The sequence below is a fragment of the Trachypithecus francoisi genome, unplaced genomic scaffold (assembly GCF_009764315.1).
Source record: "Trachypithecus francoisi isolate TF-2019V2 unplaced genomic scaffold, Tfra_2.0 Lachesis_group20, whole genome shotgun sequence".
Classification (NCBI taxonomy): domain Eukaryota; kingdom Metazoa; phylum Chordata; class Mammalia; order Primates; family Cercopithecidae; genus Trachypithecus; species Trachypithecus francoisi.
Window position 1 is genome coordinate 11,729,178 of NW_022681466.1, and position 17,460 is coordinate 11,746,637.

Below are 17,460 nucleotides of genomic sequence, written 5' to 3' on the forward strand. Positions count from 1 at the left end.
CTGTTGCCCAGGCTGGAGTGCAGTGGCGCGATCTCGGCTTACTGCAAGCTCTGCCTCCCGGGTTCAAGCGATTCTCCTACCTCAGCCTCCCGAGTAGCTGGGACTACAGGCGTGAGCCACAACGCTCTGCTAATTTTTTGTATTTTTAGTAGAGACGGGGTTTCACCGTGTTAGCCAGGATGGTCTCGATCTCCTGACCTTGTGATCCACCCGCCTCAGCCTCCCAAAGTGCTGGGATTACAGGTGTGAGCCACTGCGCCTGGCCAGTTTTTTTTTTTTTTTTCTTCCATGTTTTGGTTGTAGGTGTTTAAGGAAATCACTATCAAACCACTAATTGGCAACAAGCTAAAGGAACAGAGACTTTATTATTTATTTATTTTTCCTTTAATTTTTGTTTTATTTATTTATTTATTTATTTATTTATTTTTAAGAAGAGTTTCGCTCCTGTTGCCCAGGCTGGAGTACAATGGCGTGATCTCGGCTCACAGCCACCTCCACTTCCCGAGTTCAAGCGATGCTCCTGCATCAGCCTCCCAAGTAGCTGGGATTACAGGTGTGCACCACCACACCCTGCTGATTTTGTATTTTTAGTAGAGACAGGGTTTCTCCATGTTGGTCAGGCTGGTCTTGAACCCCTGACTTCAGGTGATCTGCCCGCCTCAGCCTCCCAAAATGCTGGGATTAGAGGTGTGAGCCACCGTGCCTGGCCTATTTTTTATTTATTTATGTTTTCATGTTTTAAAATGTTGTATTAGTGGAATCTGCTTGAATTTGTAAAATGTAGAGTTGACACTGAAGATGTGAAAAGAATGAAGACATTTACTAGGGAATCTTGAACAAGAGAAAACCAATATGAACAAGGGAACAAAAAAAGAGGCCGGGCACAGTGGCTCACTGGGTGACTGTGAGATCCTGCCTCAAAAAGAGAGAGAGAGAGAGAGAAGGAAGGAAGGAAAGTAAGAAGTGTTGATGAGGATGTGGAGAAATTGGAAGTGTTGTACAGTGTTGGTGGGAATGTCAGATGCTGCAGCCACTAAGGAAACAGCAAGGCAGTTGATCCAAAAGTTACACATAAAATTATCCTAGGCTGGGCGCGGTGGCTCACACCTGTCATCCCAGCCCTTTGGGAGGCTGAGGTGGGTGGATCATGAGGTCAGGAGATCGAGAACATCCTGGCCAACATGATGAAACCCCGTCTCTACTAAAAATACAAAAAAAATTTAGCCAGGCATGGGGGCACATGCCTGTAGTCCCAGCTACTCAGGAGGCTGAGGCAGGAGAATCACTTGAACCTGGGAGGTGGAGGTTGCAGTGAGCCGAGATCGCACCACTTCGCTCCAGCCTGTCAACAGAGCGAGACTCAGTCTCAAAAAAAAAAAAAAAAAAAAGAATACGATATGGATCTGTGCTGCAGTGTGGATGGACCTCAAAAACATGCTAAGTGAAAGAAGCCAGATACAAGAGGCCATGTATGATTCCATTGATACGAAATGTCCGCGATAGACTCACCATGGAGACAGAACACAGATTAGTGGTTGGCTGGGAGGAGTGGGGATTAGGGAGCATTGCTGTGGGGTTTCCTTCTGGGGTGAAGAAAATGGGAACTAGGGCCGGGTGTGGTGGCTTCTCACCTGTAATCCCAGCACTTTGGGAGGCTGAGGCGTGTGGATCTCTTGAGGTCAGGAGTTTGAGACCAGCCTGACCAACATGGGGAAACCCCCTCTCTACTAAAAATACAAAAATTAGCTGAGTGTGCTGGTGCTTGCCGGTAAGCCCAGCTACTTGGGAGGTTGAGGCAGGGCAATCGCTTGAACCCAGGACGCAGAGGTTGCAGTGAGCCGAGATTGAGCCACTGCACTCCAGCCTGGGTGACAGTGAGACTCTGTCTCAAAAAAAAAAAAAAAAAAAGGCTAAATGTCCACATACCCACACATGAGAGAAGTTCAGAGTGAATGCACAGGTGAACGCTGATGGGGTGCCTCTGGTAACGAGCTTACAAGGGCTTTTGTGCGTTTTCCCAATCCCACGGGGAACCTGTTGAATTCTGAAGCTGAGAGCGGTGTACGCGTTCTAGAGAACGGTTCTCTAAGCACCAACGCTGCATTCTAACCATGGTGAGGAGGGTGCCCGGAGCCAAGGGAGGTGGCCCCAGCGAGCTGCGTGGCCAGCCTCACCCCGCAGCAGAGTCAGGTGGTCAGTCTTTACCCGCAGTCATGGGGTGGGTGGAGAGGGAGAGGGTGCAGAGAGGGGCCCACGCCCACGCCCGTCCCTTGGCACAGCTGTTCTCCACTTGGTCTCTCCTTTGGTGGCCGCTGGTTGCCGACTAACCGGGTGCCCTTTGTGGATTCTTCCTCTGGAGAGGCTACTGGGCTTGGCTGCTGGGTTGTACTTCCTGTGGTGAGGGAGGAGGAGACTCCGCTGCAGCCAGGGGCCATTTGGGTTCGAAGCTCCTGGTGGAGCTTCCCTTCCTCAGCTTCCTGCTGGGCGTCTTGCTGTGAGGTCTCCTGGTGATGCCCGGTGTGGGAGGGAAGTACTGGATGAGCATGCCTGCTGTGGGGCCAGACTACCCGCCTCCGGCTCTAGGGGTTCAGGAGGCCTGGCCTGGCTGGACCTGGGGTGCCCGGGCCTGCCTGTACCTTCTGGGTTGGTCTCTGCAGTGCATCTGTGCTCTGAACACAAGCCAAGGCATTCGTGTGGAGGCCCAGGGGCGCCAGGAGCCTGGTAGGGTGCTGGGAGCTTGGCAGGGTGCTGTGAGCCTGGCAGGGTCCCTGGAGCCTGGCAGGGTGCTGCCTCTGGTGTGGGCAGTTCTTCTCTTATGTGGGTTTGCCCTGCATGTCTGCAGGAGCTGCTTCTTGGTCTCCCCACACCCTCCTGCCCGTGAGCCCTGGATGCAGAGGGTGCTGGGGAGCTGGTCAGTGCCCACACGTGGATGTCCCTGCCTGGGCCTTTCTGAGAGGAGGTGACCCCTGAGGTGGGGTCTTTGCAAGTCTGCTAGAGCTGTGCGTGGGGTGCACAGCCCTGCCCTGTCTGAAGGGGGTCCTGTTTCAACAGGGAGCTGCGTCAGAGGTTTTGGTAGATGCTACTGTAGACCTCATATCCGATGAGTGGGAAGCTGCTAATACCATACCCCGCAAGAGAAGGAAGCAGGACACAGCCCCGCTTGAGGCCGCCGGCGTGCCTTCTGCAGACTGTGAGCAGGTAGTCTGAGTCAACAGTTGGGCAGAACGCTCCCCGCCCCCACCCGTGCATGCCGGCACAGCCACCTCGCACTTCCGGCCCTTGAGTCCCTGCCAGCCGAGGAAGGCTGCCCAGGACTGGCATTCTCAGGTTGCCCTTGGGCTGTGACAGAGCAACGCTGATTCAAGCTTGGCTCTTGTGACTCGGAGGACATTTTGCTAGCGGTGAATTTCCACTTTGTTGTGCTTGCCCTTCTGGCCCCCATCCTTCCACTCGCCTTTTTACTCCATGCAGCTGTCCCCTTGGACACCTGGAGAAACTTAACCTGGTTGCACTCACCTGGCTAAAGGTCCACTGGCAACACAGGCTTCACCACAGACAGCAGGAGGGGAGCCTGAGGGGCTGAGAGGGCCAGGCCCAGGCAGGTGGGGGCCGGACCAGGGCTCTGCCTGAACACAAGGTCTTGGATGGCACTCGCCACATGGGGGTATAGTGGAAACCCTGTTCAGTTTAGTCTCTGGTTTCTGGAAGTTGAAATCCTGACTTTTTATTTTCTTTCTTTTCTTTTTTTGAGACGGAGTCTCGCTCTGTTGCCCAGGCTGGAGTGCAGTGGCACGATCTCAGCTCACTGCAACCTCTGCCTCCTGGGTTCAAGCGATTCTCCTGCCTCTCCCTCCTGAGTAACTGGGACTACAGGCACCTGCCACCACGCCCGGCTACTTTTTTTGTGTATTTTTAGTAGAGATGGGGTTTCACCATGTTGGCCAGGCTGGTCTTGAACTCCTGGCCTCAAATTATCCATCCGCCTCGGCCTTCCAAAGTGCTGGGATTACAGACGTGAGCCACTGTGCCTGTCCAAAATCCTGACTTTTTCTATAGCATTTAGAAGTATTACAGGACTCGCTAATAATATCGAAAATGAAATTAGCTAACACATATAATGAAACTTTTGCTTTTGGGGAAAAGCAAGGGAGCTTCATACCTTGAAGAATGATGTTGGTGAAGTTTATTACTGTTTGACAGAGGCTGACAGCCTCCCCGCCTTCCCTGCGCCGTTCCCCCCGGCCCATCGAGATGGTCACGTGTTCATTGAACAGAGATTTACTGAGCATCCACCACCTGCGGTGGGTCCTAGGTCTTAGGTGTACGCAGAAACGTTCGAGGCAGGTGTGCTCCTTCCTCTGTGGCCCGGGGCTTGGCCGTGAGCCCGCTCCTGCAGCTCTTGGGAAATGCAGGCAGCGTCCACACGGGGCTGGACTTACCCAGACATAAGGCACGGTGTGGGTGGAGAGCTTATTCTCAATAGCAACAAAAATATGAGAAGCAGCTTGTAAAATAAAGGACGGATTCATAGGCCTGGCGAGGAGAAGGCGCTGGGGCTCAGCAGACAGTGAAGCTCCTGGAGAGGTGGACCCTTCCCTAGACAGAACATGGAAGGTTTAGCACTGCAGAGATGTCTGCTGTCACCCAGAGTGACACAGGAACGTAACCAACTAATTAATGTGTGACAGTAGTATAGCTCTGAATGGGTGTGGTGGTTTTTGTTTTTGTTTTGAGACAGGGTCTCGCCCTGTGTCCCAGGCTGGAGTGCTGTGGCAAAATCATAGCTCACTGCAGCCTTGACTTCCTGGGCTCAAGCAGTCCTCCTGCCTCAGCCTCCCGAGTAGCTGGGACTACAGGCGTGCACCACCATGCCCAATTAATTTTTTAAATTTTTGGTAGAGATGGGGTCTTGCTCTGTTGCCCAGGCTGGGCTCAAACCCCTGGGCTCAAGCGGTTCTCCCACCTCAGCCTCGCAAAGTGCAGGGATTACAGGCATCAACCACCACCCCAGCCTGGTTTTGTATTTTTGGAAGCTGACAGAAAGACTTTAAACTATAAATTGGAGAAGATACTTAATGGATGTGAGAAGGAGGAGAAATGGATGGGAAATTTACAGTAAAGCTGTCAACGTGCACTGGTGGAAACATTCCCATGGAGTAACAGGCACAACCTGGGGATGCGCACGGAGCATGAGTTGTGAGCTGGAGTGATGCACGGCATGTGCGGGCCGGAGCGTTGGTCAGGGTGTACACACGGGTGTGGAAAGTGGGGTGTCTGAACCATGGGCTCAGCATTTGGGTACAACACACACACTCCACTCACCCCACTCACAAACCCCCACACACACCCCCCCAACACACACACCCCACTCACACCACACACACACCCCACTCACACCACTCACACACCCCCAACACACACACACCCCACTAACCCCACTCACACACCCCCAACACACCCCAACACACACCACTCACACACCTAACACACACCCCACTCACACCACTCACACACCCCCAACACACACACCCCACTCACACCACTCACATACCCACCGCACACATATCCCACTCACACTACTCACCCCCAACACACACACACCCCACTCACACCACACACCCCCAAACACACACACATCCCACTCACACCACTCACACCCCAACACACACACACACATCCCACTCACCCCGAACACACACACCCAACACACACACACCCCAACACATACATACCCCACTCACACCACTCACACACCCCAAGACACACACACCCCACTCACACCACACACACCCAACACACACCACTCACACGCCCCAACACACACACACCCCCCACTCACCCCACTCACATACCCGCCAACACACACATGTCCCACTCATACTCATCTCGTGCTCACACTGAAATACACAGTGGTCCCTTGTTGCCCACAGGGGATCGGTCCAGGACCCCGGAGGACACCAAAATCTGAGGATGCCCAGTCCTAGATATGAAACGGCGTGGCGTCGGCACGTAACCCACAGCGTCCCCCTGTGCACTTTATTTTTTATTTATTTATTTTTGAGACAGATTCTCCCTCTGTTGCCCAGGCTGGAGTGCAGTGGCATGATCTCGGCTCCCTGCAACCTCCGCCTCCTGGGTTCAAGCGATTCTCCTGCCTCAGCCTCTAGAGTAGCTGGGATTACAGGCATGCGCCACCACGCCCGGCTAATTTTTGTATTTTTAATAGAGATGGGGTTTCTCCACGCTGGCCAGGCTGGTCTCAAACTCCTGACCTCAGGTGATCTGCCTGCCTTGTCCTCTTAAAGTGCTGGGATTACAGGTGTGAGCCACTGCGCCTGGCCTGATTCAATATTTTAATGTAAAACAGCATCCTAAAAGGTCTAGAAAATATAGGGGGATATTTATAAAATTCTGTAAATACTTCTTTTTTTTTTTTTTTTTTTTTTTGAGACGGAGTCTCACTCTGTCGCCCAGGCTGGAGTGCAGTGGCCGGATCTCAGCTCACTGCAAGCTCCGCCTCCCGGGTTTACGCCATTCTCCTGCCTCAGCCTCCCGAGGAGCTGGGACTACAGGCGCCCGCCACGTTGCCTGGCTAGTTTTTTGTATTTTTTAGTAGAGATGGGGTTTCACAGTGTTAGCCAGGATGGTCTCGATCTCCTGACCTCGTGATCCGCCCGTCTCGGCCTCCCAAAGTGCTGGGATTACAGGCTTGAGCCACCGCGCCCAGCCAATTCTGTAAATACTTCTAAGCCTCACCCCCTGCTAAAATTATAAATACCACTATGGTTTATATAGTTGGAGGTTCTGGGTCAAAGAAGACCGTGAAACTGTTCGGTGGAAAAGCAGACAGCAGGAGGCACCGGCAGCACAGGGCCCCTACCGGGGCACTTGGCCAGTCCTCACCGAGAAGTAAGCTGTCCCCAGTTCAGGGCCAGGCAGCAGTTCACACGGGAACAGCTGAGAGGCGTGAACCTGGGGCTGCTCCTCCGAGACCTCAGCCCTGCAGGTGCGATGATGTCAGATGGTCGATTTTGTTTCTATGGAAAAGAGGGTCTGGGCTGGCGGCTTGAGGGCAGTGGTCTTCCAGGAACTGGATCATGGTCCCTCCAAGGGTCTCTCCTGCAGTTGCCTCTGCGTTTACTGCAGTTTTTCCACAGCCCCATGTTGTGGGCAGAGGGAGTAAGGCCAGGCCTGGCCCCTGCCTCCAGCCTCCCTGGGCCCTGCCCAACCTCCATGTGCTGCTGCTGCTGTTTATTCCTGGCTGGCCACTCCTCCTGCAAGGCAGGCCCTGGGGAGGGCTGCTGGCAGCTGCTCCTAAGGTCTGAGCCCTTTGCTACATCAAGGAAAGAAGCAGTAGGGGGCCTGCGTCTTCCATGCCGGTGGGAGGTGGGGGGTGGTCAGGGGCCTGCCTCAGTGGGCTCCTCCTGTTCCGGGCTGTGACTCAGCAGTCCAGAGCCTGAGGATTCTGTTTCTGCCAGAGCCTGAGGCTGTTGTTGAAGCTGCTAGAGCATCCGTGACCTTGGCTTATTTTCAACTTTCATAATTAGGGAATAACTTAATTTGAGGTTTGATTATTTTAACCATTAGAAATCTTTGGGTTATGGCCCGGCACAGTGGCTTACACGTGTACTCGCAGCACTTTGGGAGGCCGAGGTGGGTGGATCACCTGAGGTCAGAGTTCAAGACCAGCTGACCAACATGGTGAAACCCCATCTGTACTAAAAATACGAAAATTACGGCCAGGCATGGTAGCTCATGCCCGTAATCCCAACACTTTGGGAGGCCGAAGAGGGTGGATCACCTGAGGTCAGTTTAAGACCAGCCTGGCCAACATGGTGAAACCCCGTCTGTACAAAAATACAAAAATAAAAAATAAAAAAATTAGCTAGGCATGATGGCAGGTGCCTGTAATCCCAGCTACTCGGGAGGCTGAGGCAGGATAATCCCTTGTACCTGGGAGGCGGAGGGTGCAATGGGCTCAGATCATGCCATTGCACTCCAGCCTGGGCAACAAGAGCCAAACTTCATCTCAAAAAAACAAAACAAAACAGAAACCAAAAACAGAACAAAAATTAGCTGGGCGTGGTGGCCTGAGCCTGTAATCCCAGCTATTCAGGAGGCTGAGGCAGGAGAATTGCGTGAATCCAGGAAACAGAGGTTGCAGCAAGCTGAGATTATGCCACTATGCTCCAGCCTGGGTGACAGAGCAAGACCCCATTTCAAATAATGGAAAGCCCAGCTCCACCTGGCTGATCCCATTAAGGGAGTTTATTATGGACACACCTGATGAGCCCTGAGGCTGCAGGCGAGGCTTGGTGCAGGTGTCTCTGGCCCTGTCTGCTCTGCCTTCCGGACATGGCTTCCCCACCGAGCCTCTCACCAGCTGTTTCCCGTCACTCCCTCGTGCCACACAGTGGCTTCCCCGTGATCCACCTGCTACTCTGTCATTCAGGGGACAAGAGAGCGCCTCCTCTGGTGATTGATTCCTCTGGAGAGAGGAAGCGTTTCCTCAAATCTCATTGGCTCTGATTGGCTCACGGGCCAATCCCCCAGTGGGTCCCTAAGGCCAGGATGATAGACAGCAGTGGTTGACATCAGCCCACGCACAAGAGCTGCCCCTGGGGCTGGAGTAAAGCTGATGTTACTGAAACCATACGGCCGAGAACAGGGAGAGCCAAGGGACCATCTCCCAGGATAGGCCATCCTGTGCTGTCACCAGGTGGCCACAAACACCTGCTGTGTGTGGACAGTGACCATGACCACAGCATCACCGATGGGGGCCTTGCGTGTGCCAGGCAGTGTCCTACAACTCTGTGTGCTTCGTCCCATTTGGTCACCCTCAGTGATGCTCTGATGTGGAGACATCTGCTGTCTCCACTTTAAAGATGGGGAAACTGAGGCCCACGGTGGCTCAGTGACCCACCTGGGGTTGCCCAGCCAGTGCACCATGGGGTGAGCTGGATGGGAACTCAAGCAGGCCCTCTAAACCCAGCCCAGACGCCACTGCAGGGCAGCACCAGAAGCACCAGGCAGCTGGCCGGGCAGGGACGGTGTCATCGCCTCTCTGAGGCTAGGCTGTCTTCAGGGCTCAGACCCCACCTGCCAGGTCTTCTCAGCACACTGAGGCCGATGGGTGCCTGCAGTGAAGGGTTGTGTGGCACCTGCCTGTTTCTTGACGGCCTCTTGCTTCCCCCTTTCAGCAGGTCCCCAGCAGCTGACCAGCCCGTCATTCAGAGGCTGACACCTGCCCTGATGACGCCACTCTCCAGTGCTGGGCCCCAGCCCCAGACGCTTCTTCTGCGGTTGCTTCTGCAGTTGCTTTTTTTTTTTTTTTTGAGATGGAGTCTTGCTCTATTGCTCAGGCTGGAGTGCAGTGGCTTAATCTCGGCTCACTGCAAACTCCGCCTCCCAGGTTCAAGCAATTCTCCTGCCTCAGCCTCCCAAGTAGCTGGGATTACAGGCGCCTGCCACCACGTCCAGCTAATTTTTTGTATTTTTAGTAAAGACGGGGGATTTCACCATGTTGGCCAGGCTGGTTGCAATCTCTTGACCTCCAGTGATCTGCCTGCCTCGGCCTCCCAAAGTGCTGGGATTACAGGCCTGAGCCAACATGCCCAACCTATTTTTTTTTTTAATATTTGAGATGGAGTCTCACTCTGTCACCCAGCTTGGAGTGCAGTGGCCAGATCTCAATGAAGCGCCGTTTTAGAGTCACCCTGTGCTGGGAGTGAGCCTTCCCTGTCTGCACCCAAACGCGCCAAGTGTGCCATTTCAGGGGTGGTGCTTGCTCCCAGGAACGGGACCAGGTGCTCTCAGTGGTGTGGTGGGTTGGTGGCCTGGGGTCGGCATCAGGGACACAGGCCGAGTGGGAGACTAGAGCCGAACTGTGGCCTGGGGAGATGTTATGGGTCGGGGGCCTGCTGTGCTTTGTGTACACTGAGCATGCGTTTCCTCTGAATTTAAAAAGGAGGAGAAAATCGGAATTTCTGGCCCTGGTTCTGGCAGGAAGTGCAGTCGTGTGTGAGAGAGAAGGGCTTGCAGTGTCGGCCTGGCCTCCTGGAAGCCCTGGGGCGCAGCCCTGTCCGGCTGCCGCTTCGCCGTGCCCTGGGCGGGTGGGAATGGAGCCTCCTCCTGGGGCCACACAGGGGCCAGCCGTCAGCCGAGGGGCTCCTGAAGTGGCAGTGATGGGACCCTGTGGTCTTTCCTAGTCCCCTCGCTACCAGTTGCTGAGGAGAGGGTAGATTAGCCCCTGGGCTGCACCTCAGTGTGTGCGGGTCTTCCCGGGTATGTGGGTGCAGGAGGTGGGGGGCGTGGAGTGGGCACAGGTTCACACCTGCTGCCTGGCAGTTCAGGGCCCTCATCACACACCACCAGGTTTCAGGGGATCTACAAGTCACTTTCCTGTAGTGACCCGATCAGCACGCACCCCTGAGCACCATCCCCTGGGAGATGCCTGTGGGGTCCCAGGGTCCTGGCAGCCTCCTCCCACCAGGTGCAGTCCTGGTTCCAAGGTGGGGATGGTACCCCTGAACCTGGATGTGCCTTTGAGCCTGGCTGTGCCTGCTGAGGGTGTGGAGGCAGCTGCTACTCATTTTTTAGTCTCCTCTTTCTCATTTCAAATTTTGTGTACGAAATATTTTATTTATTTATTTATTTATTTATTTTTTGAGACGGAGTCTCGCTCTATCGCCCGGGCTGGAGTGCAGTGGCCGGATCTCAGCTCACTGCAAGCTCCGCCTCCCAGGTTTATGCCATTCTCCTGCCTCAGCCTCCCGAGTAGCTGGGACTACAGGCGCCCGCCACCTCGCCCGGCTAGCTTTTTGTATTTTTTAGTAGAGACGGGGTTTCACCGTGTTAGCCAGGATGGTCTCGAACTCCTGACCTCGTGATCCACCCGTCTCGGCCTCCCAAAGTGCTGGGATTACAGGCTTGAGCCACCGCGCCCGGCCATGAAATATTTTATAGAGGTGCATAAAATGTGGAAAGCCTGTATGTGCTTTCTAATGTTCAAAACCAGGCCTGGCACGGTGGCTCACGTGTGTAATCCCACACTTCGGGAGGCCAAGATGGGAGGATTGCCTGAGCCTGGGTGTTGGAGATCAGCCTGAGCAACATAGTGAGACTCTGTCTCTACAAAGCATTTTTAAAAACCAGCTGGGAATGGTGGTTCACGCCTGTAACTCCAGGATTTCGGGAGGCCGAGGAGGGCAGATCGCCTGAGTCCCAGAGTTCAAAACCAGCTTGGGCAACATGACGAAACCCTGTTTCTACACAAAACAAACAAACAAACGAAAAATTAGCTGGGCGCAGTGATGCTCACCTGTAGTCCCAGCTACTCAGGAGGCTGAGGTGGGAGGATCACTTGAGCCCAGGAGGTCGAGGCTACAGTGAGCCAGGATTGCACCACTGCACTCCAGCCTGGGCGACAGAGGGAGACCTTGTCTCAAATTTATAAATAAATATCCATGTCTGTGGATGCCCAATAAGCAGTGAGCCTGTGTGAGGGTCTCTGCCTGGCCATGACCGTGCTGAGTGTGGTAAAAGCACTTCAAGGCCACTTGCCCCTGACCCTGCCCATCCCCAACTTCTGTTTCTTAATTTCATTCTTTCCAGGTAACTGCAGATCTAACAGGTGTTAGGTACTTTGGTTAAGCGAAGCTTGATGTAGTTGAGAAATGGAAGAGAAAGTTGGAGGGAAACGTGGGCTAGAGTACACTAAATCTAAGAAATAAAGTGAGTGTCTCTCTTTCTGTTTAGAGCAAAAAGAAGAAAAGGAAGAAGAAAAAGAATCTGAACAACTCCGCTTCCTCAGGGCTGGATTCCTTGCCCCTGTCTCCTGCCAGCCCCTGTCATCTGACTTTGCTTTCAAACCCGGAGCCTCAGGACACAGCCCTGCCCCACAGCCACGCCCAGCAGAGTGGCCCGACTGGCCAGCCGAGCCAGCCCCCAGGCACAGCCACCACACCACTGGAGGGTGACAGTCCCTCCATGCCCACCAAGGTTGGTGACAGCCCCCTGCAGGCTCAGGCCTTGGGAGAAGCAGGAGTGGCCACAGGAGGTGAGGCTCAGAGCAGCTCCCAACCCCAGGACCGCACAGAAGGGGAGGACAAGGACGCTTCCTTCCCCTCTCGGGGCAGAGGCCTGTCCCAGGAGGGGGCCGGTTCCCCCACCTCTGCTGGTGAAGGCTGTTCTGGGACTGAAGATGCTGCCCAGGAGCTCCTGTTGCCTGAGTCAAAAGGGGGCAGCTCTGAGCCCGGGACAGAACCGCAGACCACCAGGCAGCAGGCGGGGACCCCAGCCTCTACGGTGAGTCATCCGAGAGATGGCCGGGAGTGGCACTGAGCCCTCGGCACCTGGGCTCTGCTGCAAGGTGCTGGCGTTGCTTCTCTGCCAGGGAGGGTGTCCTCTGGGCCCTTCTCCCTGCGTGGGGTGGGAGGGCTGCCCCTCCACCCGGGATGCCGGCCCATCCTGTCCCTAGGCTTGTGGTAGATCCTGACCCTTAAACCATGTCAGAGTCACCCTGGTCCATTTTGTCACCTTGACTTTGGTGTTTGGGGTCTTGCAGGCAGTTGATGCTGCAGCTGAGCCAGCCAGTGCAGTTAAAGGGGCCGGGAAGGAAATGAAAGAGAAGATCCAGGGAATGAAACAGCCGCCAACAACCACTCCTGCTGCCAAAACACACTGCCAGGTGCGTCTCCTTCCTGCCTGCCGGCTCCAGGAGGCCCTCGTCCTGCCCACGGCTGCCCCTCTTTCAGTTAATTATTCAGTGAATATTTAAGTGCTGAGGATATAGCTGTGGTTCAGACAAAGCCCTGGCCTTCGGGGTGCTCACATTCTGGAGGAGAGAGAGAATCAGGAAACCGACCTCAGCAGTGAGAAGAGCGTGGAGGGAGGGAGGGAGGGGAGAGGGCACTGGGGTGGGCCCCGCGGTACTGTGGCCCCCCACAGCCCAAGTGGCTGGGCAAGGCCTCTCTGAGGAGGTGGTGAGGGATGGTCCCGGAGGTGTCTGGGATGTGTCCCAGACAATGGGAAGGTCATGTGCAGGGGCCCTGGGGTAGTGTGGGGTGGGCCTGTTCCCAGAGCAGCAGGGACACCAGTGCTCCCAGGAGGAGTTGGGGGAGGAGAGGCCACCAATGAGGATGGAGAGCGGCGCCCCTGGAGGCTGTGATTAGTGACCCCAATGGCACTGGAAGGTCCCAAGCAGGGAAGAGTTGTGGTCACTCAGTCTGCTGTGAGAAGCATCCCCTGCAGGGGTCAATGTGGAGGCTGGGATGGGCGCGGCGGCTCACACCTGTAATCCCAGCACTTGGGAGGCCCAGGCAGGTGCAGCACCTGAGGTCAGGAGTTTAAGACCAGTCTGGCCCCGTCTCTACTAAAAATACAAAAATTAGCCAGCCATGGTGTTGTGTGCCTGTCATCCCAGCTACTCTTGAGGCTGCGGCAGGAGAATTGCTTGAACCTGGGAGGCGGAGGTTGCAGTGAGCTGAGATTGCGCCACTGCCCTCCAGCCTGGGGAATAAGAGCGAGACTCCATCTCAAAAAAAAAAAAAAGAAAATGTGGAGACCAGCCTTGAAGATCGGGATTTGGTTCCTTGTTCCAGGAAGCTGAGACCAAGACCAAGGACGAGACGGCTACTGCTGGAGAAAAAGTCGGTAAAAATAAGCAAGGGGAGCCTGAAGACCCCAAGAAGCCAGAGGGGAAGAACGAAAGTGCAGCTGGTGCGAAAAAGGAGAAGGAGCAAAAAAACCAGAAAGCGGGTGTCCAGGAAGTGAAGGCAAGGTAGGGATGACCCCACAGGGGAGCAAAGGAGACCCTGCCTGAGAGCCCAGCACACCGTCTCCCTGCACAACTCCCAGGGCATATCCAGGCTGTCCTTCTAGTCAACCATTTTGGCAAGTTTAACTTTGGGGGAAAAGGGAACCACTTAGGAGGTGGATGGGGGCGGGCACCTGTGCCAGTTTCTTGTTTCCTAATAGCCCCTGGGGTCCTGGAGCCAGCATGGGCCTTTTGGAACTCAGGAGAGGGGCTGTTCTGGCTCAGACACCTGCTGGTGCCTCCTGCCACTGCCTGCAGCACTTCAGAGATGGGCAGGGATTGGCCACCTGTTCTTCCTCCATTTTGGAGACAGGGAAGAGACGACCCCCCCAGGGGGTCGTGTGTCAGACATGGATGTGCTTGCATTTTTTTTTTTTTTTTTTTTTTTGAGGCGGAGTCTCGCTCTGTTGCCCGGACTGGAGTGCAGTGGCCAGATCTCAGCTCACTGCAAGCTCCGCCTCCCGGGTTTACGCCATTCTCCTGCCTCAGCCTCCCGAGTAGCTGGGACTACAGGCGCCCGCCACCTCGCCCGGCTAGTTTTTTGTATTTTTTTAGTAGAGACGGGGTTTCACCGTGTTAGCCAGGATGGTCTCGATCTCCTGACCTCGTGATCCGCCCGTCTCGGCCTCCCAAAGTGCTGGGATTACAGGCTTGAGCAACTGCGCCCGGCCTGTGCTTGCATTTTTGCTAGGGTGTGATAGTGTGCATTAGGAACACAAGGACCATGTGCCTGTGTGTGCGTGTGCATGTGTTCGTGCTTGTGCACGTGCGCGGATATGTGCGCGCGTGTGCATGTGCTTGTGTGTAACTGCGTGTACCTGTGTGCACGTGTGTGTGTGCATGTGCGTGCATGTACATGGCAGGTGGACAGATCTCGTGGGAATCAGATTTCTGTTTTGGTTTTCCACCAGGACGCTGAGCCCGGGCAGAGGAGTCACCGTGTACTTCCACGCCATCATCTCTCATCATTTCTCCTTCAATCCCGACCACCATAAAGTCTTCATCAGAGGGGGAGAAGAACTCGGAGAGCCGAAATGGAGCAGGAATGTCTGCGAGCTGCACTGCACCAGGTGGGCATGTCTGTAGGCTTGGGAGGAATCCCTCAGGCAAGGCATATGATGCCTAGCCTGTGACATGTATTTAAAAAAAAAATTTTTTTTTTGAGACAGAGTCTTGCTGTGTTACCCAGGCTGGAGTGCAGTGGCGCGATCTCGGCTCACTGCAGCCTCCGCCTCCTGGGTTCAAGCGATTCTCATGCCTCAGCCTCCCAAGTAGCTGGGATTACAGGTGCCCACCACCATGCCCGGCTAATTTTTGTATTTTTAGTAGAGGTGGAGTTTCTGCTAAATGCTGGCCAGGCTAGTCTCAAACTCCTGACCTCAGGTGATCCGCCTGCCTAGGCCTCCCAAAGTGCTGGGATTACAGGCATGAGCCACTGCGTCCAGGCTTTAAATAATTTTTATCAAGTGAGTTGATGACATTCTTTGGCTTTTGGAAGATGAATATTTCAGACAGCTCTTCCTGGCCATGCATTTCTGTGTCACATTTCATCATGGACCTTTTTTTTTTTTTTTTAAAGTAATCTTTCTTTATTACACTGTTTTTTTAGAGAGGGGATCTTGCTCTGTTGCCTAGGCGGGAGTACAATCGTGACTCACTGCAGCCTCAGTCTCCTGGGCCACCGTGCCCAGCTTTGTTTATCCAAGACAGAATCTTGCTCTGTCACCCAGGCTGGAGTGCAGTGGTGGGATCACAGGTCAATGCAGCCTTGACTTCTGAACTCGAGAAGTCCTCCCACCTCAGCCTCCCATGGTGTTGGGATTTCAGGCATGGGCCACTGAACCCAGCCTTGCCAGGGTTTCTTTTCTTGTTCTAGAAGCCTCCTCTTGGTCTACATCAATTTGTAGCTTTGCACTCCATGCTGTGTTTGAGAAGAACTAAAATTTCCAGGATGGGAATTTTGGATAACCAACTATATCCTGTTCATTCCCAGAGACTTACATCATGATGGCGTTCTTGTTGAAGGCAGCGTTGTCATTTCCAAGAAATACCTAAATAAACACATTCCTTACAAGTATGTCATTTGTAATAACAAGGGCCCTGCTGAGTTTGAGTTCATCTACAAGCGCCAGCAGAAAGAGGGCGAGCACGTCAACCGCTGTCTGTTCATAAAATCTTCACTTTTGGGCTCGGGAGGTAAGTCGTGGCAGGAGGCTGTCTGCTCACCCTTCCGGAGTGCGGATGCCAGCCCTTTGGTACTGGATGCGTCTCTGGAGACCACAGACTTTGCCTGGGCAGTGAGGGCCTCTTTGCTCCACAGTGGCCCCTCCCCAGCCTCGAGGTTCAGTGACACTGACTTTGGGTTGTGTCCCTGGTTGGTTAAAGATGTGTTGGCTTCTCCTTTGAGCTCAGTGTGACTTACCCACTCACTTGCAGATTTTTTTGTTTGTTTTTTGAGACGGAGTCTGTCGCTCAGGCTGGAGTGCAGTGGTGCAATCTCGGCTCACTGCAACCTCCGCTTCCTGGGGTCAAGCAATTCTCCTGCCTCAGCCTCCCGAGTAGCTGGGATTACAGGAGCCTGCCACCACCCCCAGCTAACTTTTGCATTTTTAGTAGAGACGGGGGTTCACCATGTTGGCCAACTGGTCTTGAGCTCAGGTGATCTGCCCGTCTCGGCCTCCCAAAGTGTTGAGATTACAGGTGTGAGCCACTGCGCCCAGCCAGAAAGGATTTTTAATTAAGGGAAAGGAGAGAACACGAAGCCAGAAGAAGGGCTGCGACTGGGAACAGAGGGGCAGCAAAGGCCTGGAAGCTGGGTCAGGGACAAGTGCAGTGACCAGGAGGCTACTGGGACTTGTCCCTTCTCTCGATTTTCAGATGGTTGACTGGAGATGACGCCCAGAGCCCCATCTGCAGGCTCCTGCTGGCTGCCATCCCCAGCGTGTCAGCCGTTGTGCCCACCTGTCGATAGAGGCGGGTGCTCCCCTTCTCGCAGAGCCCTCTGTGCCCCTCCATGCCTCTCTCAGGGGTCCACCACCTGAGTTCTCTGTCTACAAACCTGGGCTCTCTTGATCACCTGGACTCCCAGCACTGCCTCCTCAGCTGGGGCGTCCTGTGCTTCCCCTGACTCCCCTCCCTGCACAGTGACACTGAAACTCAAGGAAGTGAGCTGGGGTCAACTGGTTATTGCTTTCCGCTCCCTGCCCCGCGGTGTCCGGTGTCTTGAAAACGGTTGTTTTACTGTTTATGTTGTTCATATGTTGTTTTAGGCAGATACGGGAGAATGTAAATTTAGTCCCTGTCATTCCACCTTGGACAAAGACAGAAGTCCTAAGAACTTTATAAAGTATTTATTTTTCCGTTTTTGTAAACATATTTTTTTTTTTGAGACAGGATCTCGCTCTGTCACCCAGGCTAGAGTGCAATGGCACGATCTCAGCTCATTACAGCCTCAACCACCAGGGCTCAACTGATCCTACCCCTCAGTCCCCCAAGTATCTGGGCCTACAGGCGTGTGCCACCATGCCTGGCTAATTTTTCATACTTTTTTTGGAGAGACTGGTCTTGCTATGTTGCCCAGTCTGATCTCAAACTCGTGGGCTCAAGCAATCCGCCCATCCTGGCCTCCCAAAGTGCTGGAATTA

At 54.1% G+C, this 17,460-nt stretch overlaps 1 protein-coding gene across 8 annotated transcripts in view; it reads left to right on the forward strand.

The window, feature by feature from the left end:
• RNF213 (ring finger protein 213) overlaps positions 1–17,460 on the forward strand; it is a 142,253-nt gene that overhangs the window by 19,754 nt on the left and 105,039 nt on the right. For 6 of the 8 annotated variants that reach the window (XM_033182516.1, XM_033182517.1, XM_033182518.1 and 3 more), the window contains 6 exons: positions 3,052–3,198; positions 11,758–12,306; positions 12,566–12,688; positions 13,602–13,780; positions 14,728–14,886; positions 15,810–16,012. In XM_033182516.1, coding sequence (XP_033038407.1) covers positions 3,052–3,198; positions 11,758–12,306; positions 12,566–12,688; positions 13,602–13,780; positions 14,728–14,886; positions 15,810–16,012 — 1,360 coding nt within the window. The remainder of the gene's footprint in view (positions 1–3,051; positions 3,199–11,757; positions 12,307–12,565; positions 12,689–13,601; positions 13,781–14,727; positions 14,887–15,809; positions 16,013–17,460) is intronic. The other 2 variants (XM_033182520.1, XM_033182519.1) reach the window with 1 other exon arrangement.